At 38.5% G+C, this 27,841-nt stretch overlaps 1 protein-coding gene across 5 annotated transcripts; it reads right to left on the reverse strand.

Annotated features, from left to right (window-relative positions):
• Positions 1–178: 178 nt before the first annotated feature.
• HACD1 (3-hydroxyacyl-CoA dehydratase 1) lies at positions 179–27,812 on the reverse strand. Of its 5 annotated transcripts, none has more exons than XM_048307072.1 (7): positions 27,692–27,812; positions 14,138–14,255; positions 12,907–12,925; positions 12,737–12,825; positions 9,936–10,057; positions 7,353–7,531; positions 179–5,868 (listed from the first exon to the last, which is right to left on the reverse strand). In XM_048307072.1, exons 2-7 carry the CDS (start codon positions 14,231–14,233, stop codon positions 5,786–5,788), a joined length of 588 nt encoding a protein of 195 aa, XP_048163029.1. In that variant the 5' UTR covers positions 14,234–14,255; positions 27,692–27,812; the 3' UTR covers positions 179–5,785. The 5 variants fall into 5 exon arrangements, with proteins under 5 accessions (XP_048163029.1, XP_048163020.1, XP_048163010.1 ...); XM_048307063.1 differs by lacking the exon at positions 27,692–27,812 and adding an exon at positions 18,249–18,464 and having other exon boundaries at positions 12,737–12,819; XM_048307053.1 differs by lacking the exon at positions 27,692–27,812 and adding an exon at positions 18,249–18,464.
• Positions 27,813–27,841: the final 29 nt, after the last annotated feature.

The raw sequence follows: 27,841 nt of genomic DNA on the forward strand, positions 1-27,841 counted from the left end.
TGAAAAGGCTGTCTGGGTAAGAGTAAATATGTTACAGGGGACCTCAAGATTAATTTGTGAAACAATTCTAGATAAAAAAATATAGCATTTGTAAACAGATACCAGTCTGGGGTAATATGTTGCATGCTTGTATGAACTGACTTCTACATGCTAAAAAAAATTTAAAAATCAACTAGAACAAAGTTTAGAATATGTCTTTTAATTGAGGATTATTTTCTACAATGCTACAATATTAACAATCTCTAAAACAAATATCTGAATCTATATCCCAAAAAATATTATAATATTTGCAAATAAATAAGTTATTAGAAGTATCATATTATGTTGTTTTCCTGTCCATGTAAACTTCTAATGATAATGCATTTCAGAAGAAATAACAATAATAAGCAGTTGCAGTGCATTTACACTATTAAGAAACTTCAAGTGCAATTCTATACATATATATTCTATACACTTAAATTTTTCTGCACTTACACTTTTACAAAGCCATAAACTGAAAGGACATTCAAATACATTCAAGACTGAACAGAGAGGCAAGAGAGGTATGAATAAAAAGACAACATGTTTCAGGTGGTACAACATGACACAGAATGTACCGTACATCACCAGCCACTACCAGCTGCAGGCGTGAAATTGGCAGCAGCTTCCTAGAGAGGGCTGGAGTCACCCAACATTCAGGTTCTCCACAGTTCTCTTGGTACAGCTCTCAGGTCACTTGTCAGATTTACTTTTGTGACCTAAGAGTTCACCAGACAGGTCTTCTCCATCTGGGAAGTCATAGGGATGAATCACCTGGGGCCATCTGTAAAGCCGTCAGTCCTACTGAAGGCACTCGAGACCCCGAGAACGGTGCCAGTGGCACACAGTGCCTGACACTGACCCAAGAGTGCCACCCACTGTGAAGCTGTGCCCTCCTGGAAGCAAGTTCATGGAGCTACCTTTGGCAAACTGAAACCTGCCACTTTAGCAGCCTGGCAAAGCATCGTGGGCAATAACAATACTGCAACTCACTTGAGCAAGAGAACACAGAGCTCTGCAGAAAAATGGGGAGTTTGTTTTTTAAACAGCCATTGTAACAAACACAGAATGAAACATTTTAATGGCTACAGTTAATCATCTATAAAAACTGTAGGTTCAGCATGAATTTAAATTGTAAACTGGTGATAAACAATACAGTAAGTCTCAGCACATTTTAAAATACACATTATTAAATAAACCTTGATTTTCAGAAAAGCTTTCTACTTTTTTGTTCAAAAAAACCCACTTAAACAATCCTTTATGAATGGCAGCCAGTTTGCCTGCCTGAAAATTTTGATTTATGAAGCCCTACTGCCTAGTGCAGAACATTTATTTGTATTAACTTTCTTTTTTTTCTTTCTAAGGCAGATTAAGCAAGAGCTGAATTAAAAAACTGTTAATGTAACAACTAATTTAAAATTATAAATTATTATAATGGTTGTGATTTGGTTTCATTCTGGTTTATCTAGTAATTATACACATATCCAAATATCCACTGAAGTTAGCTACTATGAAGAGTGCAAGTACAGAACAGTAGCTAGACCAAGATTTAAAATGCACATATTTCTATCTAGGCAAGAAAAGTTAGGTTCCATCTGGCCACAGAAAGGGTCTCAATGCATCTCCCTGTTAACTAGCCTTGCAATCTATCCATTAACACGAACCTGGCTAAATGCTATGCTCAATGGGAATTAGAAACAGGACCCTGCACCACTTCTCCAAGGCAGTTAATGTTGAACTGCGCTGTTGAGAGCGGTATGCCATACCCATCCTGGCAGACCAGTAATCTCAAGACATATAGGCTAAGAGATAGCAAAAGATAGCTGAGTGGAGCGGGAAAGCCCTTTCTGAAACACAGAAAAACACCCTTTGTGCACTGAGATCCTCCCAGCTGATCTCCTGAGCTCCCTAGGCAGAAGGTAATGAGAGCACACTGAGCTTCCTCTCACCTCACATCCTTCGTGGTAAGAGGAATGACATCTATCAACTACTGCTCACAATGGCCTCAGTGACCTCTTGGCACACAATGCAGGAGATGCAATATCTCAGCACCATATTCCTTTCTGCTGCCCATGCCCTGAAGCCAGGATCTGACCTCCAAACATTCTGGGCCAAGGTGTGAAACAACCCAATCTGTCCCAAAACAGCTCTTCACGGTGTGTGAGTGCTGGGGAGAACCTCAAGAAATCCAGCTAGTTTCAGGTGGAGTTTATACAAAGGATGGTGTGTTTTGTTTCTGTTTCTACCAATAGTAGGAAATATCACCTGATTAAAAGGAATCTCCCTATTCCTCTGTACTGCCATTCAAAAAGTTTCATAAGGCCATTCTCTATATGAATTCATTTCAAAAGGCATATATTGAACAAGTAAGAAAATACCTTTATAATGACACTTTGTTAAAGACTACATGCAAACATTAGAGATGCTGATGGTTGAATACATTCCTAATCTTACATAAGCAGGAGGATTTAAATGCTTTAGAAAACTAGGAATATTGCAGAGAGGAAGACAAAAAAGACAGATGTAAAAAAGAAGTTGGAAAGAGAGCACCATATGAAAATCATACTTAAGCTTTCATGTCCATTAACCGGTTAATTAAATGTTTCACAATGTTATATTGAAATTTAAATAAGATACCTAGGATAAAATTCTAGCTCATCTGAAATCAATAGCAAGAAAATGTTACCTGCAATTCTCACTAGATTTCAGAAGATATGTTAACAGAATAGCAACCAGCAACCAGACAAGAGAAAAAGGTCTCAAGCTGTGCCAGGGGAGGTTCAGGCTGGACATCAGGAAGAATTTCTCCACGGAAAGGCAAGTCAGGCATTGGAACTGGCTGTCCAGGGTGGTGGTGGAGTCACCATCCCTAGAAGCATTCAAGAAGCAATTGTACATTGCACTTAGTGCTATGGTCTAGCTGATGTGGTGGTGTTCAGTCAAAGGTTGGACTTTGTGATCTTGGAGGTCTTTTCCAACCTTACTGATTCTGTGAAAAGGAGGCTTCAGCGAAAGGTTTCAGTCAAAAAAGAGAAGGAAGAAAAGAACATGTTGCTTACTTTTTTTTAGGTAAATGCCATGTAAACTAATCTACATGGCAATCTCTCTTGTCTATAAAACATTGAATGTGATACTGTAAGTAAACTTTAGCTTTACTTTTACTAATTCATTATTTAGCAAGACTATTTTGTAGCTGTAAATCAGTTTTTAAATGGTATCATTACCTTGTACATTGTTGCTTTATGGAAGTGCAACCCAAGATTGTAGCAGTGTTGTATTTTTTTCATTTCACATGTATAAAAGAATATAAAATAAGTCATTGATTAATATATGGTAACATCCTTAGGCCACAATGAAAACAAATACAATAAACTTTTATAGCACAAGTATTCCTTTTAGAAGGAATACTATCTGTGGGATACACTCATCTGACCAAGGATTTCCAAATCACATCCTTAAGTATCCAATGTATTTTCAATGAATTGATAGCTATGGTCTTCAGTGAGCTGCCCTGACACTAAAAGAAGAGACACAGAAATTAGTTTAATCTTAGTTTCTAATATTTCATCACACTATTCTGCTTGCTAACTGAGATATATGTCCCAAAACTGCCAGTATGTTCCTCATAGATCAAAAAGCAAGTGGAGTTTATAAAACAGCACTCAAAGAATGTTGAACACCTACAACTGCTAGTCTGAACACATGTAACATAACTATTTTGTGATTCGGTGTTGTAAATGCCATTTATATTTAAAACTTTTAATAATTTTAGCTGCATATAAAACAGAAATAGTAACTTAAATTAGAGCACCTTGTGTGAAATTTAAGGAATACTAAGTTCACATCTTTTAAAATTTAAAGAAATACAACTGTTCTGTCTCAAGTCCACTATGCACGTGTCATATAAAAGGAACCTCATTTATGTGTAATGAAGACATGCATAAATATCCCAAACTTAAGGCACAAAATGGAATTTGAAATTTAGGGATACAGAAAATCCTTGCTTTTTAAATCGAATTACTGATACAGCTTTTTCTGCTGTATCTACAAATTTTTAAAAAGTTGTATTATCATAGTATCATTGAAGCTAAAAATGGAAACTGCCTATTCAAGTATGTAGTTCAAACTCTTGCCAATTCTAACTGAAAACCTTCCAAGACACTGTATGCATTGATAAGCACCGTGTCATTCTGTAACCTAATTGATCTTATTGGTAGGACCTTTCTTCTGACATTCATTGGCTATTTACCTTATTTCAAATTCATATAACCAGTTCTAGTTACACCTTCATACTTAGAAAAGCTCTTCCATGTATTTGTCATATAACAAAGAATTATACATACTAACGATTCAATCTTTCCGACTTCTTCCTCACTTCAACTACTTTTGTTTCTGTTCTCTGAGCTTTTAGCAGATTATCCAATTCTTCATCCCTGAGGTAGCCAAAATATAAGACTGTACTCCAGAAATTACCTCAGAAATCACAAGTATTCTGATTTCCAGCTGCCTGATGCAGCTCTTCCACATATGTATACTCTTCTTTTGACATTAGTGAAGCCAGAAGCAAGACAGGTTTGTTGCCTACATTTTCAAGGCTTCATACCGCATTACTACATTTCCATCTTCTCTCTCTCACTAAGTATCCAAGTTTCCTCAAATGTATCACCTTTTTTCTGAATCTCTTAGGCTGTGTCTAATTTGTTGGACCTCTCCCGCTCGGGTATGATATGGTGTAATATCACCCATGAATTTTATTAATATACTGTAGATCCTTCTTGCAGATTACTGAAGACATGAAATAGAATTAGGTTAACACAGTATAAACAATTAATGAGGAGGGAGCAATTAAAATTGCCCAATGGGATGAATTAAAGCACAATTTATATTTTAAGATGCTATTTCAAATATATTTTATCCCACTGAGCTATTATAAGAAGTCAAATATCTCACCATAGCTACAGTTTTTCAATGCAATACTGATTTTTCTGCATACATAATTTAAATGTAGAATAGGAAACATGCTGACAATCAGCTTTGCTCTGCAAGGGAGTCCCATTCCAGCCACTGATTAGAGAAAGGTAGACACATCATGCTTACAACTCAGCACAAACTTTTAACCAGTTAATATTATATCTATTATTCTATGTATCTTTCAAATAACAAATGAAAGTACAGGGAGGTCCAAATTTGCACTGACAATCACAAATTCAGCTCCTTTCAAAAGTTCTTCTGGAATTCTGCAGCGTGATACTGTAATTCAAAAAATGTCGAACAACATTCTACAGTACTTATAACTGGAAAGGTATTACTTAATATAAAGCTTAAATAACAATAAATTTACCTAGTCTATGAAAAACATCATTACGTAATTTACATTCTGTTTTCCAGAAGACTCACTTTCAGTACAACTTACCAACTCTCCTTCTGTTCTTGATAATGACTACAGGTCATAACAGAGCTTTCAGAACAGAAGGCACAGTAGCCAACTATTCTAATTCTTAAAGCTACTCATCAACCTATTGAAAATAAGAAAATAATTTCTTTGGAGAAACAAACAATTAAAAGTCAAAGTGAATCCAAGGATGAAAAGGTAGGTCTGAAAATATATTAATTGCAAAAATAATACAGTCCATGATATTTTAGGCACAGTTGTTTATTCTTGTTCCATGTTTTAAAACTTGGACTCAGAAAAATCAGAGGAAGTTTTGGGTTTTTACCCTCTTTTCTTTTCCTTTCCACTAAAAGCACCATGGTTACACAGCTTGACTCAATCGTCCTTTTCCACAATCACTTCTCCATGAAGCACCCTTCTTCTCTGCCGCAGCATGTGGAAGTAGAGTTGTGGAAATACTTGATCAAAGCATAGAAGAAAGCAAATTAGATGAAAAAATTCAACAGATCACATAATGGAAAACCACAATTTTACAGAATGATGAACTGAGTAAAAATTATGGCACACAGTGGTTGAGTTGATTAAGGTAAATAACAAGTCATGAACATTGCAGTGATTTGAAAAACAGTAATTACTCAAAGCTCAGACAAGGCCCCCTGAATACCTTGTGTTCAAGGAACTTCGCCCCAACAGTTTCCTTGTAGAAACAGGATTCAACCACATTCTGGTGGTGCTTGAAGCCTTCAAATCTGTCCTAAGCATGTTTGAATTAATATTTGGAGGAGGATACAAATTTACCCTACTTGTTCAAGTCTGAAGTAAGGAGATCCCTCTTTTCTGTTCCTCTGCCATCTATTACATTACTGTCCTGCTGACAGAGTAGATCCTTATATTTAATGGTGAGAAAACTGGATTTATTCCTGAAGCATTGTTATATAAACAGATGTAAAACTGTTAGTAAGTTATCACACCTTAGAATATTTTTTACTGACATAAATCTCTCTTGTTGGCCTTCATGATTTCTTGGGACAAAAAATTTCAGTGTGCATGCATACTGTAAAAGTCCATACTGAAGGTCACCTTCTCAGAAGAATACCTTTCATGAATGCAGATCACAGACCTTTTAACTTCAATTTTCCTGCTTTTCAATTTCTCTCCCTAATCTGCTGCCTCAATGTACGGATCATAAAAAAAAAAAAAAATCCGTTATATATTCTATTATTAATATTATCTAAAATATTATATTTGCCAAGTTTGGTCTAGCCCCATTCATGGTGGAATATCTGGTATATCAGTTTGCTTTCTCCTTGTCTTCACTGCTTAGTTAGCAGTGGAAATAACACTGGAAGTGAAAGACAGATACTGTCCCTACTGTTATCTCCATGGCTTCTGGTATGCGCAAGTACAAGCACAAACTGATAAAACCAGGGACTGCAGATGTTCAGAGAGATTTTGGGGGGGTTGACTTCTGTGAAATGAAATCTTGGAGAATACTGCTTCAAGTTTTTCCTGAGCATGCTTGGATGGTGATTTTTCCAAGGTAAATGGTTATTAGTAGCAAAAAAGCCACAGCAAATCTCTGGCACAACTTGCAGGACCAATTTTAAGCCATTACTCAAAGTGGGAGAGGCACTAGAAAGTCTCAGCGACACAGTTACAGACATTTCTGTGTGTAAGCAAAAAGTTTTCTTACTTTGTCCAAGTCTGAGAAATAATTTTAGCGTTTTCATTGAAATTTTTAAGGCAGCTTATGTTCCTAAGCAGGTCACAGGACAGAAAATTTCAGTCCAACCAATTAAAACACAGTGAAGCTTGGAACAAGAGAAAGCAGGCTTTTATAGTAGAAAGTGTTCAGCAAATTTTAATACAGGCAGTGTTTATAGCATCACTGAAGATTGATTATTATATCGTTGATATGTTTCTACAGTTAAATAATACTTACATGGCACATAGGAGAACATGACAATAATAAGGAAGTAATAGTAGTCAAAGGAGACATTATATTTGTTGGGAAGTCTCAGCGAAAACATTCCTGTTTTCTTCACATAGGGTAAAGCAGCATATATGGTTAACAGTTCACCTGCAACTCCAGCAGGATACAAAATGATAAAAAAGTTGTATCTGCATTGAAAAATAAAAAAAACTTGTGAGAAACACCCGATAAACTTAAAAAATTTTCTCTTGTTATTATTAGTGGCACTGCAATGTATTACAGTAGCTCCTGCACCAGAATCAAGGACCACATCCTGATGACACAGAATATCAGTTTCAGTTACTTTTGACAGAGTTGCTTAGGTTGACAAGAGAATGCATTCCTCAGTGCTTTTATTTGAAGACAGTGAAGTATCAGAATGTTTTTATGTTTTTCTAATAAAACAATCCTCAAATTTAGTCTCCAATAATGATTTTTTTAAAGTATACTGATCTTACTCCTGTTTTCACTGACAGGATTCAGACCAGGACTGAATCCCAAATTCAGATGATCCTACATATTTTCATCACAGTGCACACACCCTGGGTCAACTGTATGCACTACAATTTGTTTGAAGATAATGAAGATGTTGAAAAACATCAAAAGCTGTTTTACTCACTGCAACATGGGAATACTACATTTACCACTAATGGAAATTTGAATAAAAAGAGAAAAGAAAATTACTAGAAAGTGCTAGAAACTTATCAGATCCATTTTTAAGTGAGATGATGTTCAAATAAAAGGCAAAGCATCCAGTCTAAAGAAAAAGTGGTTTGAATGCCAAAGGCCACATAGGCAGTGACAAAATGAAAATTGTAATTAATGAGCTTTGTGCTGTCCAGGTTCTCCTAAGGAACAATTCTCCAGTTCATATAGGGAACAGCAATGAGAGCTGTCACACAGAGAGAAAGGTATAGTGTGCACTCCCTGATCAAAATAAATGAGATCCAAAACAGCAACTACGCAGGAAACCGTCCTAGAAGCAGAAGGGCTTAGAAGACTCACAGATGAGGGGAATCACAGAATCACAGCATAGTTCAGGTTGGAAGGGACCTCCCTGCTCAAGCAGGTTTATCCTAGAGCACATGGCACAGGATTGTGTCCAGACGGTTTTTGACTATCTCCAGTGAGGGAGACACTGGATTGTCTCTCTGGACAATCTGTTCCTGTGTGTGGTCACCTGCACAGTAAAGAAGTTCTTCCTCATATTCAGGTGGAACTTCCTGTGCATCAGTTTCTGCCCTTTGCCCCTTGTACAATTGCTTGGCAGCACCAAGAAGAATGTAGATTAGGGGAAGAATGTAGATTGGATAAGGAGCTGATGCCTTACATATAGTTTGTCTCTATGCAGTTATAAGGTAAAGATCAGAAATTCCATCTCTCTTGGTACTGAATTTATGCCCAGTTGTGCTGTTTGTTTATCCATGAATCTTGATGGGATATTTTGGACTCTATGAAAAAATAATACCTTTTCATATGTTTTGTTTCTATTAATATTTCACCATATATCTCTTCTGTGAGATGTCAGTTTTTCCCTATTGTCTATATTAAGGAAACAAAATTCTGTTATTCAGGGGACACTGACCTGATGGCAAAAATAATTATCTGTCAATGTAATATGTTCTGAATGCATTTCTCTTTCTGAAGTCTGTATAAAAAGCTACTGATGATAGCCAATCTGCCTATCTTTAAATTTGTCATTTAGTGCTTAAACAAGTCTCTAACTTAGGCACTAGCAAAAAGATAATATTTTATAAGAATAGACATAAATATCAGACATATCAAAGAAGTGCATTAGAAGCAACAAACCTGCATTATCTATAAAACAAAAATAAAGAAAAAAACAAACTCTTTAAAATAAGAGTTGCCTGCACTGAATGTAGGTTAGATATTTTTCTTCTAACATAGTAAGTTTGCCTTAAATGTATTTTTCAAATAATGACTACACAGAATACTATTTCAGTTAACTCTCCGAAAAACACATCTCTGTAGTGTATGTGGATTTAGTGGACAACCTTAAGTATGCTTCAAAATCAAAATAGTTTTGATATGGAACACAATTTTTGGTGGGCTAAACTAAGTCAGTATTTAACTTCACTACATGGATATAATCTTACAGAAGCTCTGATAAAGCAGATTTTCTTATAAAGTAGTAATAACACAGACTGAGTGACAATGATTCCCATGTTTTCAAAGAACTAACATCCACAAAGACTAGCACATGTGCTTAATTTTGGGCACTGTATTCAAGAGCATCGTCACACTGCAAATTAAAAGATGACTCCAAAGATAGAGAAAAAAAATTAAGTGAAAGCAGAGTTCAAACTGTGAGGCACAGAAAGCAAAGAAAAAACCATACCCCAAAGCTCTCAGCTAAAATATTTTTAACATCTTAAACCAAGCAAAAATGATCCCAAGTACTGTAAGCAACTGACTTGCACTTTGCTGACACAAAACCAAAGCTCAAACATCTGCTCTCCTGTGTGTTAGTTCAGCATGCGTGAAACCAACATGCACAGAATCCTGAGAAACTCAAGTGCAAGACATCTCCACCTGGCCCATTTAATGAAGTATGGCAAATGGTTGAGCAGGTTGAATGTGTAGAAGGAATATCGAGTGATCTCTGTCACAGTCCATACAACCAGAAAAAGAATAACGCTCTCCTCATTCTGGATCTGCAAAATTATAAAGAACCAACATTTTCTTCATCCTTAAGCTTCTTTTCTGTGCAAACTGCAACAGACTTCTCTTTAAGATACATAGAGCAGAACTAGCATCTTGTAAAGAAAGTAAGTTTTGGCACAAAAGTGATATGCTGAATCTATTACCATGTACATTTCATTATCATGTGTGTTTACTAACATACAGACATTTGCCAACTGAGCAATATTTATCCATTATGCAAATATCAAAACATAAAACTCTATAATTAAGCTTATTCCTCCTCTTTATTCTCTACCTGCATTTCCACCACACATCTAACTATCCTTCTTTTATTTGTGGTTGACCTACTTGTTTACCTTCTTACTCCTCAAAACAGAAGGAACACAAAAGTGATACAGAAGATATGTCTTCTCATAATCACTTTTTAATCATTCTGCATTTCACTACTCAATTTCCTAAACTTTCTCTTACTTTATATCTTGCTTCTTCCTCAATGCATAATGCACATCTCCATGAAGCATCAGACAAAAGGAATTGCTTTATATAACCTACTAACTGGAACCTGGTCACAGAAGATCAGGTTTGGCAGAATTCAGGGAGCTCTAAGATAGTTAAGGAGCTGGAGCACAGATGGCTCACTAAATAAAGAGTAGGTGGTAGATCAGGATCTTTGGGTAAACTCACTGAACAATCCCATTTAAGATTTAAGTTCTGAGTCATTAAACTGCCTCACTGGTAGGTAGCACATCTCTGCTGTTTCAAAACATGAGTTCTTTTTCACTCTGAGTGAACAAATAAACAAAAGTCCCCACACACAAAGAAGGCACCTGGGGATCTATTACAAACACTACCTTCTGTGAGGAAGAATTACACACAAGTAATTTTCTTGTCTTTAAGAGGGGAGGAATTTTGTAATACACTTCTGTGCCTGAAAGCTGAAAAGCTCCAGGGATGTCTGTGAAATAGAATAAAGCAACACAAGTTTTGTTAAAATTACAAAAGAGGGAAATGATTTTTCAAAATAAAATGCAACATGGAGACAAAGCTTAATCTATCTCCAAGATGCTGAAAATCCACAACTGTCAAAAATCAAGAAGAACTATAAGTGCTCATAAAATCGCACCCTCAATGTGTCAAAGAAGGTGCACTTTTAGCAGAAGGATTTCAGCAACATGATAAAGAAAATGGAGACATAAAAATAGCACCAAAATCACAAATAAATAGCAACAACTGAAGTGCAAAGACACCCAAACAAACAAGCAAAGACAGAATTAGGCTGTTTTTTGCCTCATGCAGTTAGAGACAAACATTGATAACTCAAACTTGGATTCATGTCACAGTGCTAAATCCAAGCAGAAGAGCTTTAAATAAGTGTGCAGAGAATTCCTATCTGCTGCCTTGCAAATCTGCAGTCAAGAGGGGAAGTCTGGCTCTTGCTATTATCACTGACGTGCCTCTCACCACCTAAAGTGACCCTGAACATTCATGCCTCCTAAGCAATAACAGCATGAAATACAATCAGACATACATTCAGGCATATATTTTTTTTTTTGGACACAGCTTGGCCTACAGTAGTGTCGATAGAGGAAATAAAAGAAATTGCTGGATATGCTAAAGATCCACTGCAGATAATAAAAAATGGCAAAATGCACTGCTATAGACCAGCTCACATGTAGACATTCAATATAAAAATCTAGTTAATCTTTGAGACATTTTGCTTTACAGAAAAAGATAAAAACACTTAGCTTACCAAAAAAAAAAAAAAAAAAAAAAGAAGAAAGCAACAACAACAAAAAACCTATGAAAAGCCTATTTAATTTATTCCATGTTAAGAAAATTGATAGTAAAGGAAAAGATGCAGTGTGGAAAACAAGTCCTCTAGAGAACTGAAGATTTGGCAACTGAGGCAGGTGCTAAGGTAATCCATCTGCAGAAAGGCCTATGCCATCTGCTGGTGAGACAGTTTAATGGCTCAGCTTTTCAAGTTCTGAATAAATTCAGGAGCACAAAATCTATCACTTAATTTTTTTACATACCTTTCATAGAAAGCACACCTCACAAGCTGAACTTAATGTCCTACCTACTAGCTGTGAACTGCTTGTTTCATTCTGCTAATGGATCACTAGCCTTACAGTAGCCACCTACAGCCAGGCAAATAAACTATTGTCATTTACATACTCCTTAAGTGCCATTGTGACATGCTGGATGTCATCAAATGTTAATGCTATCATAACATTAAAATTTTGAGAAGGTTTCTAAAAAAATTGCAAAATCGTAACCATGTTTATCCAGGTGAATTCCATTTAAGGCATAAATTTAAAGACATAAATTTACAATTTCTTTAGATTAATTCAGCAAGTGCTTATTAAAATTTTTGAAAGGGAACTGTTAACACTGGGGCAGTTTTACTCATAAATAATAGGAGTAGTCATTGATTTCACTTAGGCAGACCACAGAGGGCATGATGCTGAAGACACTGCCAACTCACAACTAAGACCCAGACTCAGTATCCTGGGAAGAATCACACAAATTCCATTTTGTAACCCTAAGTTCCAAAATTGCACTCAAGTATGTAAGTATTCTCTGTAGGAATATAATTAATTTTTAAATTGGTCTTCCTAGTGAAATGAGAACTGTATTAATAGCTTCTCCTTAAAAGCTATCAAAACATAATTTGCTCACACACATACCTGTTTTATACTATGTGCAATGAACCACACCATGAAGATTCTTGAACTCACTTGGACCCCAGTCACAAGCACAGATGTGCGAACTATTCCTTAAAAAGAGAAACATGTTATCTCTGTTCCACAATTCATGTTTTAACTAATTACAGGAGAAACTAAAACAAAGAACTCACCAACTGCACAGTGGATTACCTGTAAATAAAAATAAGTCAGAGGTTACTATGTGCAGCATGTTACTAGCTACCCTAGAAACATGGCATTTTGGTATTAATATAAACCTAGGCTCAATTCTGGTTTTTGTCTCCCACTAACAGTCTTAAAAAGAAATACATTGCAGAGCCCTCGCAATCTGTTGGGATGGGCTCAATATCTGAGCTGTGCAAATACATGAAAGACATTTGTTTTCCAAATTGATTGTAAATATTAGACATTTAGATACTTACAGAGCATTTTTTTCAGCTAGTAAGCTTCCCTTCCTTTACCTTATTCAAAGAAGAATTTTACAGAAAAGCGTAGAGGAAGTCATATAAGGAACACTAAATACACAGCAATTTTCAAATGCCCTGCATTCATTACAGATTAGTAACATTATTATACTTTTGTCAATGACAGCTATGGAGCTTTAGATATAATGTACTTTCTGTCAGTAATGTTTAGAGCATGAAGTACTTTTCATTATTTTGGCAGGTTTGAATAGAATTACTTACTGTGTAAGTTTAACAGCACAAAAGCCTATATACAGCTGGTGACATGATTTTAATAGTTGTTTGAACTTGAGATGTCATAGGCAGATTGAGGAAAAAAGTTAAAATGTCGACAGGCACTCTTCGTTGTGCCTGGGAAAGAACTGCAAGTGCTCCATAAACCCAAGCTTCATTCCAAAGATGTACCAGAACTGAGACCACTAGTGCATAGTTTGCAGAAGTATTACTTAAAGAATACTTTGCACATCTGGCACAGACCCCGTTGCAATGGATTATATGGGGTATGTGAATCCAGTCTCGCAATAAGCAGAAGCAGGAAAGGCACAGAAGGATAGTAAGTCCAGTATAAAGAATTATAGGTAACCTATACTCTCTGAGATGGTCATGAGATTCTACTACACTGGAGGGCTGATCTGCTGGCTGTAATGCCTTCAAGATTTTGCCTTTTGCATTAAAGACTCTCAAATCAAAGCAGTTACCAGGCACTGTCTGATTTAAAGAAATATTAGAATTAAGTTTGAAAAACATGTGCCCATTTGTTTCAAGTAATCATCTTTCCCACCCCCAAATCTTCATTAAATAATAAAGTAAAAAAGGCTTTTAGTACTAATATAATATTTTTATTTTAAATTCAGGATAATAATGTGTTTTGCCTGTGATATGCAGCATCCAGTAAAGCAAACTAATGTTTAAAATTTACCTCAAGCAAAGCAAATGTCTGGAAAAATTTAAGCGTCTTTTGAACGCTTCTGAATAAGCCTCTATGTGTTCCTTTCTGTATATAAAACCGCACCATGGCAATACCTAATACCAGCCACCTATAAAAGAAAGAGAATGGATACATTTCAAATTAGAATTCTAAAAATATCCATCCATTGTAAATAATTTAGTAGAGCATTTTTTTTCATGGATTATCTTTGATTCTTCACTTGTCAGTGTTCTTAGATCATCAAAAATATCTTTAAACATAAATATTATATAATATTATGTAAACATTACACTCATCTCTTTACTTGGAAAAGGATGGAGGATAACTTACTACCTTCAGAGGATTGACTTAATTGAGGGAACCCCCCAAAACCACCCATCCAGAAGACTTTTCACTAGCTAGTGACTACATATTTTTACTATTAAATCCTCATGCATCTTGACTATTAAATACTGTTATTTGAAACCACATGATGAGCTTGGCACTGAAGTCACTGGGTTGCAAGTTTGTAAAAGTAAAGGACTGGAATTTATGCACATCAGTTTTACATTTCTCATGGCCCCTTAACTCACCAATTTCAGGACTGACTGGTGATCTTTATGCTTCACAATGTTTGTGATTGTCCACATGAAGTTACCACTACAATTATGTTTTCAAAAGTGTTGAGAAGTGTTCTAAAACTTGATTAAAAAATCAGACTCCCAAGTGCTGCAAGACAGGTGTTCTATGCTCCTGACTTCCAGAAGCAGATATATTTAACTAGCACATTTGAGGGGGTTGGATAATATTTTCTGGGGTTTTTTAGGAAACTGAACAACAATGGCAGCTAATAACCCTTCCAATGTAAAATAAAGAAAAAGTAACAATATCTTTTAATCATAGTAGAATTTGATATAAAACTTAAATTGAGATTTGGAATGGAAATTGAGATTAAAAAAATAAACTTCTAAACTGTGAGTTGATCCCACAACCAGCCCAGACTGTAAAATAATCCAAGGCATGAGGAATTCCTTCCACATAATAAACCCATTTTTATATAATTAAGATTTTCAAAACAGTGTACTAGATGTTCCTTAACCACAGGATTGTTTGGATTGGAATGGACTTTAGAGATCATCTAGTTCCAACCATCCCTGCTGTATGGAGGGACACCTTCCACTAGATGAGTTTGCTCAGGGCCCCATCCAACCCGGTTTTGAACACTTGCAGGAATGGGGCATCTGCAGGTTCTTTGGGAAATCTCTGCAAGTGCTTCATCACCCTCCGAGTAAAGAATTTCTTCCGAATATCTAATCTAAACCTTCTCTCTTTCAGTTTAAAGCCGTTGTAACTTAAAGCCATTCTATCACTATAAGCCCTTGTGAAAAGTCCCTCTCCAGCTCTCTTGTGGGCTCCCTCCAGGAACTGAAAGGTTGCAATAATGTCACCATGGAGCCTTCCATTCTCCACCCTGAAAAAACCCAACCCTCTCAGCCTTTCAGACCTATACCTCATTCTTAAAACATCATATTAGCAAGAAGACTGAAAACTTCAGGTTTCAATCCAAAAACACTAAGAAAATATAAAAATTCTTTAATATAGACATAGGCATAACAAGAGCTATGGATGGCTACTTTGAGAGGTAAAAATAAAAATCAAAAATGACAAAAATTTTAGTTTAGCTTTTTCTCTGATGTTGCTGGGAACAATTACTCAGTCCTTTCATTCTCCATAAAGCCATAGCAAGTATATTCTACAGCGACATGAGCTCTGGCTAAGGAAGGGCCCAAGTGACAAAGCAGAAGGGTCTTAGAAATACTCAGAGGCAGATTCAGAGAGATTATAAATATTCAGAGAAATATTTACATAAACATTTGGATAAATATTTAACTCATCTTCTTATACTCCTCCCTGAGCATAAGGTATAGGCTAGCACTGGAACCAGGGTACCAGGAAATAGTAATCTTTGGTCAGATCCGTTCTGCTGTGACAGCATGAGAGCCACATGGATACTGACAGCTCCCTGTTCACCTCGGATGGCACGGACTCCAGTATCAGCCCCTTAACAACCCCTACACACGGCAGCTACTGCTATGCAGTCACTTGGTTTGCCCCATTCCAGCACCTCATGACAGCATTTCAAACTCACAGAGTTAGTAAGTCTTCCCCACACAGCAGGAATGATTCCCCTCTTTGATCCCTTCTACTTTAAGCCCATGAATCCGATCTGTCAGTGCGCCAAAATTTTCCCCCACAAGTGTTACTAAGATTTTATAACGGATTTTAAATATGAGCGCGTTTATTTCAGGTTCTCTGCCACCACTGTGGAAACGAGGAATTACTGGAATATCACTGCTAGTCTTTCACAGTGAAGCTGCCCTGTTTTATAGTGAAGTGTTTGACAAGAGGAAGGTGACAGTGAGTTTACATCCAGCTGGCAGCACAAATGTGACAGCAACAGCTCTGTCTGAGACTTAGACTGAGAAGTCATAATACATTTAACCTAACAAGGCATTTTCTGCACCTCATTCCACAACCAAAGCATTGCAGAGAGAAGTAATCTTGGATGACACTCAGAATCAAAGACTGCAAATGTATTTTTCTTAAAGGATTTTTTATGTGGACATAAATTTCTGTAGATGGTTTTATTTAGCTGTCAGTGGCTTTGACTTTGGATCTCAGGAAAGCCCTTGTACTGAGTATTACGAATCACCAGGAAATGGAAAACACTTTCTCTAATAAAGGCAGCATCTCCAGTTGGAACTTTGAGCAAGATTGGGTATTGATCTGTCATCTGAGTCCCTTAAATCTCTTTTAGAAACAAAGATAAGCTAAAATATATATAAATTGTACCCATAAATGATTATAAGAATTTAATCCTATCTTTTTCTCTGTTTCAACATAAAAAAAATCCAATTTTGCATGTCTTAATTCCTTTTGATATTAATGGAAAATGGGAGAGAAGGAAGTGGGAGATACTGAAGCTGCACCTAAGGTCAAAACTAATATGGTTCGATAATCTTTTAGAGACATATAAAAGAGAGTGGCAAGAGTCAGTGTTCATTAGCAAATTCACACATGGAGCACGAGACTGGTAATTCAATGAGGTAACATTAACCTCACGTAAAAGCACTTTTCAAGAAGTGCTGCAATAATATACGAACAGACTTGAATACATATTCAAGATTCACAGTTGCCAGTGAGAAGAAAGCCATTACGATCACATTCCTGGCTTTCTCCATCAGTGCTTGAGCTCCTGCCTCAACAGCGGCGTGTCAGTTTTACTCTACGGGATTCAAAGGGCAGAGAGATCACCCACTGATAGCCAAAGTAAAACTGTTCTCATGATGAATATCGCCCTAGAAGTTATAAAATGTTTAGTTCTTCGCTTTCTTTTAAGCATGTGGAAATTAATGGGTTGGGGTTTTTTCCCCGAGAGTTAGTGAACAGGGAAAATTTTCAAGAAGTGACAATACGTGCTTCGAGCGCTAACATCATAAACCTGACTGCTCTTACGATCTGTTATTCAAAATAAATACCCGCTTTTCTCACAGCAAAGCCTCGCAGCACGGAGCACAAGCTCAAATGAACCTGCTGGGCTACTGCAGCTCTTCCCCCTGCACCGGTCCCCGCTCATCCCTACCGCCCGCGGGCGCCGCGGGCCGCGCTGGCTCCGGACAGCTCTGCCTGCCGGGAGCCGGGGCGGGCTCTGCAGCTCCGAGCCGGGGCGAGCGCGCCGCCCCACGCGGGACCCGGGCCCGTGAAGCCGCCGGCGGCACCGAGGAGCGCTGTCGGCTCCCCGCGGGTGGCCAGCAGTCCCCTCCGCATCCGGCGAGGCCGTGCCGCGGGACGCGGTTCCCCCGCCCGGCATTCCGGTCCCGGCTATACTTAACCTCCGCGGCGGGCGCGGGGTGACGCGCCGGCGGCTGGCAGCGCTGCACCGTATTAGGCAATGCCCAGCAGCCGAGGAGAGCCCCGCTCCCGGCGGCTCCCCCGCGTCCCGGCTCTCCCGCCCGGCCGCCCCCCGGCCCCGCCGGGCCCCCGCCGCGCCCCGGCCGCGCCGCCCCGGCTCTGCCGCTCTGCGCCCCGCGGAGGCGCCGCGCTGCCGCCCGCGCCCGCTCACCCCGCGGTCATGGCGACGTTGTAGAAGATGAGCCAGGTCGTAGCCAGGGCGCCGAGCTTCTTCTTCTTGCCGTTCTCCTTCTCCTCCACCGCGCCGTTGCCGCCTCCGTCCTCCTCGCTGGACGCCATGGTTCCCCGGCCGGGAGCACGGCGCACACGGCGGGGAGGAGGGGCTCCCTCCGCGGCGGGGCTGGGGCCGCGCTGACAGCCGGACCGAGCGCTGTCCCTCACTCCATCTGTCTTCCCCGAGGGCTGCTGCCGCCAGCGGCTCACATGGCCCTGCGCGCTCCTCCCTCCGCGCCGCGGGGCTCCCCGGGTCAGCCAGAGCCTGCGGGGGTGGGTGAGCCTCCATCAGCAGGGAGCTCCTGATGGGATGGTACCCGGCCTTGCTGCTGACCGTCAGGCAGCAGCAGCGGGCACAGCCCACATCAGAAAAAGTGACAAAAAATAGCGCGGTTCTTGGAAACACAGAAATGTGTGTCTGAGATTGAACACCTGGGAGTCTGGCCAGAGCCCGACTGGTGGGAATATGCCCAGGCCCCCACCTCGAAGGCCAAGCAGCCACCTGCCAGGGTGACTTCGAGAGTCTGGTAGGTCTCCATAAATACCACCCTAAATACCCGAGGAGGACTAAGGCCCACACCTGAGAAGGGGAAATTTCTTCCAAGGGCCTGAAGAGCACTCAGCTGTCAGACTGAAGGATGACATTCGAATATTCATGTTACCTTGTAAAAGTTCACTCTCTGTGCAAGTGCACAGGGAAGCTAAGCCAGCACAGGTAGCATTGCTGGGACTGGCTCTGGAATGGGGACAGCCTTAGCCTGAACAAGGTTGATGTGACATGACTCTTCAAGAGTGTGGGCTGCACCCACTATCCTGACACCTGGCTCATCTCTGCTAGCCTGGGGATGCCACTTGCTACTTGGGGCAGGCTCCTCATTTCCACAGCTAAGGATGGTGACCATGGCCACTCAGCCCAAATACTTCCGACACGGACACAGACAGAAGAATTCCAAAACTGGGCCAGGGTATCTTAAATGATACTTGTTCAGTAGAATTTCAAGAGTCCAAGTCTATCTACTTTAGGGTGGAGTAGGTATCTCAATGTTGAAGACACCTGGATGCCTCAGGTCGAGGGCCTTCATGTAAAAGATAAGCAGATGTGCCATAAAAAACCTAAGTCTCTCCCTCGTCACCAAAACACACAAGCAGATGTTCACCTTTCAGCCTCAAAATACACACCCACTGGCAACAGCAAATGTATAATGTGTGCAAAATGAGTAGCTGGCAAAAGAGCATGTTGCATATGCTAGTAAGATTACAGTAGGTACCACTATTATACATACACAGATACTTCTTTTGTTCAAGTCATAAATATAATCCAGTTTGAGAATCCTGTGGTTAAAAAATCAAGACAAAGAATTTACACACAGGATTGAACAACCCAACTCAGAAGTTTTTGCCAATATGGGTTAATCTGAGCCTACATGTCACCTCAATGTAACAGCTGTAAGTTGGTTTAAACTGTAGCTTTCCAAAATACTTTCAATATTTATTGTTTTAATTCTGGATATTCCTGCTATCTTACTTACATGTTTTCTCCACTTGAATTCCTCTTCTCTCTTCAAACTTTCTAACTTTTTTGCTTTGACAATGTAGTGTTGAAAGGGGCATCAAAAATTAACCACATACTATGAGTAAAGTGGGTTTTTTTTCTTATTCGATTTTGTCAATTTATGACTTCATTAACTGATGAAGACTTTCTTATTTTAAATTATGATCTATGGAGAAAGGCATGACTTGATCCCAATTTTTAGTATCAGTTTTTATTTTTTACTGCTTTTAGCTGTCCTTTGCCATTTTTCTTTTGAGATTTTTCCACGGCAGATTTGAGGCAACAAATCCTGTTTTCTTTCTGAAGTAAAAATTTTCCGTTTTTAAATCCCTTCTTGGATGTTTTCCCTGCTTTTGCTCAGAATCTTTTCAAATTTGATAAGCAATGTTTGTCTAATTCTCATTAGAATTCTGTATTACTTTCCTTCCCCTATTTATTTGCTCAAATTTATTGATTTTGGATACACACATTATCTGTAATGATGACCGGGCTTGTCTTTGTTTAATTTAGTCAATTCAGAACTTACTGGTGAGGAGAAGCATCTCAATGTGTTTGCTCTAATATTGTGGTTACTATTTATTGAGCTTACAGTTTCTCTTGCTATCACACTACTCATTCACCCAATTGATGTAAAATTTCTGAATATCCCCATAATCTTTTTTTTGGATTTAAATAAACTAAACATTTTGTTCCATTTGCAAGTTTTGTCATCCCCATTTGTCTATGTTTCCCAACCATTTATTAATGTATTAAGCACAAAACTTTTTACAGAACTTTCATAAACATCCCAATGCTCTAATTTTGCTGTAATAAACTTGCTCTTTGTTTCCACTTCCCATGTTCTAATCCATGGAGGTATTTTTTTCCTTAATCTGTAGCTACTTCATATCCTTGGTGATTCCTGTGTGACATATTTTTGGCAGCATTTTCAAAACATATTGGTTGTGTTAAGGCTATTTTTTTACAAATTTCTTTTTATTATTACATGTTCCAGGACTTGCAACAAATTAGTTGAAACATAATTTCTTTTTCATAAGTTTCCTATTGTTATTCTTTAAATAACTATTTCTGTCAATTACAATGTATATATTTGTGGTTACTAGTCTGTATTTTCTGAATCCTTTATTTAAATTTGATAAAGTGTCAGCTATTTTCAAAGCATTAAGTACAGGATCTGTACTTAATTTGAAATAATGTTCTTATATAGTAGTGAAATTATTTCATCTAATATTTCAGCTTTGGCTAGAACTTTTTAATCCCCAAAAAATCTCAAAATGATTAATAAAACAGATTTTCTTTACATACAGAAATTAAATCAATGGAAGTGAATAGGCTTATACATTAATCACATTAGCTAAATCAGGTTTTAAAATCTGTTATGAGTGGCTTATCAATTGAGGTGAACTTTGCGGTTATTCAAACACAAATCAACCTTCCCAATAAATTTCAAGACAGTCAAATCAAGGTCTTTTGTGTTGTAGATGAGAGCATCATTGTGTTTCATATTCATTCTCAACCTTCCCTGGCAGTTTACCTTTATTCACTCTAGCTCCAAATCATCAACACTGCTCTACTGTTACTACAAAAATGAGTGGTTTTCCTTGTCTTCATGATTGATATTATAAATATATATTTTAGTTCTAGATTCGTATTGCACACATATATATTCAAAACTTTATAAAGCTGAATGGTTTTTACTCCCAATCTATTTCCAGAAATACGAAGTGAAGCTTTCATGGGATTATTTTCTAATGAAATGTTCTACAGTGTTTTGGGTTTTTTGTTACAAAATTTATCTATTTAATATGGAAACATTTCTATGAAATGAAAAATTGTAGTGCTTTGAAAATAATACAATGACTTATCAGCTCCACTATCATAGGGGAAGGTCATCTACTATTGAATGCTGCAAGAACTACTTGGTATGAACCTGGCAGAATCATCTTTATACTTCAGACCAGTTAAATGTTAGATATTAACTTAAAATCCTGGCAAGGGGAATTTGTTGCAAAATTTAACAGCTTAAAATTCTGCTTGTCCTTCTGCCCTGTCTTCAGTTAATGTTCCCACCACACTGCGAGAACAATGTGTTTAGATAACAGATTTTATATATAGTACTTGCACACTATTCTAGGTTTATGCTATGTAGGAACCAGTAAGGTATTCAAGGATAAATGCAAGTAAACAGAATTATGTCTAAATTGAACGACACTGTGTATGTGTCTCTTTGTGCATTCATCCAGGTCTATCTATTATTTAATTTACTATGCTAGGAATTTGATAGAAGATGCTTTCAAAAGATGTGGTGTAGAATGGATTGCATAAATCTTGTGGGAAGAACTAGAAGATCTGCTCACATTTGGCACTTCTGAAGCAGTTGGAGTTTTGCACTGCTACTGCAAAATAAATTATTCATATTAAGCCTCTGACTGTACAGCTCAGTAGTCAGCAAAGGAAAAGAAATGTCGTGAACACAGACTGATGTAGAATTTTATATTTCTGTTATAAAAATACAAAAATTCTGGTGTGAACATTTAGAATTTTTTGTATGATAACTATTGATTCTACATATCCGAAACCCACTGGTTTATTAAATGTTCTGAAAAGCACCAGTCTGGGATGCCCTTGTGTACTGTTCTATTTAATCCTCTCCAGGAAGAAAACCATGACGCAAGCTACAACACTGAAGAACAAACACATGTTAAAGTGAGATGACTATGCTCATTTGAGTTTGGTTTATCTGAGTTTTTGGTTTACCCAAACTCAGTGTACTTTTTGCTATAGTAGACTTTGAATTCTGTACAACAATTATTTTCTTTATGGGATATTTTAGATATGATGTGATCTGCACAGTTGGCATCTTTGCACACTGCAGACTGGCTGTATCAAGAAGCTAACTCCACTCTAATATTCTAATTGTGTGTATACATATGTATATATATAAAATGTTTAAAACTGAAATTAGTACTATTAACTTCAATGGTACTGTTCATGTGAGGAAAATAAAATACACTTTGGAAATTAACTGCTAGCATAAATATATTCTTAAATTCCCTTTTCTATATTATGCAATAAAACTAATATTCTTCTTATAAAGAAGCTTTGCTACCTTGCCCAACAGATACAGGCAAATTTTTCACAGGGTTTCACAAAACACAATAATACTAAATAATACTAAAACTTCCTTCTGATTTTCTGTGTATTTCAATGGTAGCTTGCTTGGGTGAGAACTACAGTCTCTATAGAGGAGCCCGCTGCCATCATTAGCTACAGAGCACACAGAATCTAAGCTTGTTTGTTAGTTTTATTTCAAGAGCTTGAGTTAAAAAGGGCTCTTTATCAAGTGAGTAGTGCTCCAATCTGATGACCGTTATGGTCAGTAGAAGTATTTCTATTTCCTTCTTCAAAGAGTGGTGGAGAACAGAAAGATTAATTTTAACTTTATCATTGGTTGAAAACTGGTCTGAGTTATCAGCATGAAGAGGTGACCATATTGGGTGTAGTCAGTTTGGCCACACTGAGAACAGGTGTTTGTGCCAAAAAAAGCACTAGGACAAGTGGTTCCCTACAGAAGTGTCGGGAAGCTGGCGCAGAGTGATGCTCTGGCCAGCATCCCCAGGGAAGCCCAGGCACCCAGAGATCCCAGAAGCCAGCACCTTAGAGGTTACCTGCTTTTTACAGGTGTATCACAATACATTACCACAAGATTATGAAGGCAAATAGCATAAACACATTTTTGTGTTTCACTTCAATGAACTTGTTATCCAAAATCATTTAACAAAACTGCAGCGTTAACATATGAAATCTTCATTTGAGTTGGTTTGCAATTACTACTTTGAATTCAGAGGGACTGAGGAGTATAACCCTTTTTTCTGGCATCTATGTGCAAACATCAACTAGAAAGTTGCACATCACAATTTTTAACATGGTCAGGGAAAAATGAATTATTTTATAAAATTTATTACTAGAATCTTTGCCTAGTTCTAAGATTACATGGATTGGAAGGAACTCCAGTTATATGCTTCATATAATCCTACTTGCATACTTCATAAATATTAAGGTAAAAAGGGACAAAGAAATAATTTTAGCCTGATTTCCCATATAACAGCAGACACCAGACTTACTGTATTGATACATTTCATATATCTTCTCTATACATAACGAAATAGATAAGAACACTGTAAGCCATGCTACTTGGATACTTGCAAAATATTAGGACATACACAATAAGATTATAGATGGGAAGTAAATCACTGTGGTCCAGCAGTTAAAACATCTACATGTACCCTGTAACTGGGAAAAATTTTGTCTTAGTCAAATCATCATATGGTTATGCATTACAGCGTCTTGTATGCCATCCAAAACATTTTGTACTTGCCCTGTCAGAGAGAAAAGCTGTGATTAAATGGATGGCTGGCACTTGCTCTATTCTGAACCTTTCTCTTTTCCTTTGATTATCATTTCTTCACAGCTTCCAGTTCCAAAAGCAATGTACACAGAGGACTATAATGAAAATGTAGTCAGAATAAAGGTCAGTGGAACTGATTTGTGAGACAAACATTGTTCTTCATATCTGTCTCCTTGCTAGAAGTGTACTGGCCTGACTTTTTCCTGGCATCATACACCTTATTTTACAATGCAGCAGTTATAAAACTAATATATACTAAAATAAATAGGCGTGACAAGTAAAATGGAACTGCAGTGGACCTCCATGGCCAAAATGGTTTTGCCTTCCTCTTAGAGAATGCTTGTTTAATGCAGATGGGTGTCAACTGAGTGATTGTAAAGAACATTAGAACTTCCCTAGCAGATGGTCATTTACAAGTTACTGTTCCTAAGTATCCTTTCCTACTGAAGAGTATAGGGAAACGAGTCATTGTATATCATCAGAATCCAGAACTAACCTTCATATGGATTAATTCTTGTCATAATTAAAAAAATAAGTCATAAATTATATAAACAAACAACATAAAACATCTACCAAACCAAATTTAGAAGTATGTCACATCTTTAAAATCCAGGAGGTGCGTTACGCTGGAAATTAACCAAATACATGAGACCCCACCTGCAGTACTGCATTCAGCTCTGTGGAATCCAACATAAGAAGGACATGGACCTGCTGTAGTAAGTGCAGAGGAGGCCATGAATATGATCAGAGGGCTGGAGCAGCTCTGCTGTGGAGACAGGCTGAGAGAGTCAGGGCTGTGCAGCCTGGAGAAGGCTCTGGGAGACCTCACTGCAGCCTTCTGGTATCTGAAGGGTGCCTACAAGAAAGCTGGAGAGGGACTTTTAAACAAGGACATTGTAGAGACACAGTGATAAGACAAGGGGTAATAGCTTTAAACTGAAACAGGGTAGATTTAAATGAGATATTAGGAAGAAATTCCACACTGTGACGGTGGTGAGGCTCTGGAACATGTTGCCCAGAGAAGTTGTGGATGCCCCAAACCTGGCAGCGTTCAAGGCCAGATTGAAGAGGGGACCGAGCAACCAGGTATAGTGGAAAGTGTCCCTTGCCATGGCAAGGGGATTGGAACTAGATTACCCCTAAGGTCCATTCCAGCCCAAGCCATTCTGTGATCTTTTAGCTGTATCTGAACAACAGTACTATACAAAAAGAGAAGTGTGCAAAGAAAAAAGAAATGTCTGCATCAGTCATCTGAGACTGCTTACTTCAAACAAAAGTAGCATATATTTCAAAAAAACACCCTACTTAAAACTTGCTATAAGGCTGTCTAGAGACAAGCCCTAAGTCAGAGAACTGTTGGACAGATAGGCTCATCTGTGAAATCAACACAGTCACTGTTGCAGAGGCCGTCTTCAGAATGAGGTCCAAAATAGAACAGATGAATAATCCCCTGGACATGCCTGTTTTTCCTGACCCAGACCGATGAAGTACTGTCCCCAGCTGTGCCTTCCCACCTCTTCACATGCCTGATCTAATTCCAAGGTGAGTCAGAGGGATGACATGATCCAACAGGAAACTTCTCTGCAGTGAAGTAGTTTTTCAGCTGGATCAGCTGATTGTGCAGCCACAAATGAAATGGATCAAATTCCAAATCTAATACAAGAAATGTGGTGGCACCACATAGTTGTGGGCACAGGGAGTGCAGTGTTGCTACATTCTCTTTCAGCTGTAGATAACCCAAAATTAAATGCAATTTGAGACTGTATTTGAACTAGACTCCTTACTTTTAGATAGCTAACTTAGGCAGCAATAGGAAATAATACAAACATTTTGAACTACATCCAGTAAAGATGAAGTTCCCACCTGTTTATTAATAGCATATAGATTAACACAACTGTTTTTAATAGCATATTCCTTATACTACTCGTACATAAGGTGGAAGAGCTGGTTTCCATGGCCGTTTGTGTCTGAGAGGGCAAACCCCACACTTCATGGGAGAGTACTCTAACTACCACCCATTGTTGTGTCATGGAAACATGCTAGAGCCATGAGACAGGGAAAAGAGGGAGGAGATACAGTACAATATGGAGTTTTGGAAGGGCTTCACGCTGTGCCCAACAATAAAAAACAATCATTACAGAATCAAAATATGAGCAATGATTACAGAGCCTTAAGATGCTTCCTGAGTATAAACTACCTTTTTCAAAATGTTGGATAGGGTATTTGGAAATAAAGTTGGGCTGCAATGCTTTCAGGCTGAAGGTAGTCTAAAACCCCAGTTACTCATATGTGTTGTGTTAGCTCTTCCTGCAGGGCTACTGAATAAAACTCTGCTTGTTTTGAAAGGATTCCTACAATTCATTTTGAACCCATCAGAAAGAAGGGATGAGAAAGGAGGGGATAAAACAGGCTCAGAGAACATCTACCATATGTCTTTTGTGAACATAATGGAGGATGATGAATGGGGAGGAGGTAAAGCATCCTCTGAGAATATCTAGCAGATGTCGTTGAATTGAGGTAGAATCCAAAGAAAACATGCAATTCCTCACAAGTAGTCAGTTCTAAGCATTAGATCAATGCTGACCTGCATTAGCTGCTGAACACAGTTGTTATGGATAGGTAAAGAAGCAGAACTAGAGGTCTGGGGAAAAAACCTTAGTAAAATAACAAAGTGCCTAGTGACTGTAAATTCCTGTGGAAAGAGGCTTGGTGTGCAGTTTTCATTTGATGTGTCAGAAGTCTGCCTAATGCATGCAATCACATTCATTATTGAGCATAATTAGTGCTATTGATTGCAACTAGTGTTTCTGCCCTGCAAACAGTCATAGTACCCTTTTCATTTCTTGTTTGCACGCCTGTGATGTGCCCTTATTGCTCTGTGTCTGACTCTTTCCCCAAGTGTATATATGAGCCTAGTTTTACTTAATTTGCAATCCAACTAGTTCAGAGTAATTGAACAGTACTAAAAGGCCTTAAGGATAATGACTTGAGTTTTATGGGACAGCAGGAATAGGCAACGTGTCTTATCCTATGAGTCATATTGTTAATGTGGGGCACACCCCACTGAAGCCAGCAACATTACAAAGGGGAGCAGCAAGATAGGCAACCAAAGGCCATGGGATATTCCAGGCCCTGTTACCAACTGATAGCTACTGATCTCCATGGGATGTGACTGCAGAGAACTGGTCATGTTCTCGTGCTATGCTGTGAGAGATGCTGGCATAACGACCAATCTGCACTTTGCCGTCAGACTACCCTTGTCACAAGCACGATGGCGTTACCAATGAAAATATTCTGTCAGCCCAACGTATAGGGAAGCTCCAAAAATCTTCCATAGGAAGCAAACGTGTCTGGGCACAAAGCCGTCTCGCCTCCTAAGCAGGGGGGACAAAAGAGCTCCGCATAACTATATAGTACAAACCTCGGCCTCGGGTATCCGTGCCGGCGCTAAGATGCCTGTCTGGGGTGGCGGGGCGGGCCCGGGTGCCGCTGCCGGGGCTCCCGCGGAACGGGGCCGGCCCCGGTTCCCGTCGTGCTGCGCGGGAGGCGGCGCCCCGGCGCTGGGAGGAGG

The sequence above is a fragment of the Corvus hawaiiensis genome, chromosome 1 (genome assembly GCF_020740725.1).
Source record: "Corvus hawaiiensis isolate bCorHaw1 chromosome 1, bCorHaw1.pri.cur, whole genome shotgun sequence".
Lineage (NCBI taxonomy): Eukaryota > Metazoa > Chordata > Aves > Passeriformes > Corvidae > Corvus > Corvus hawaiiensis.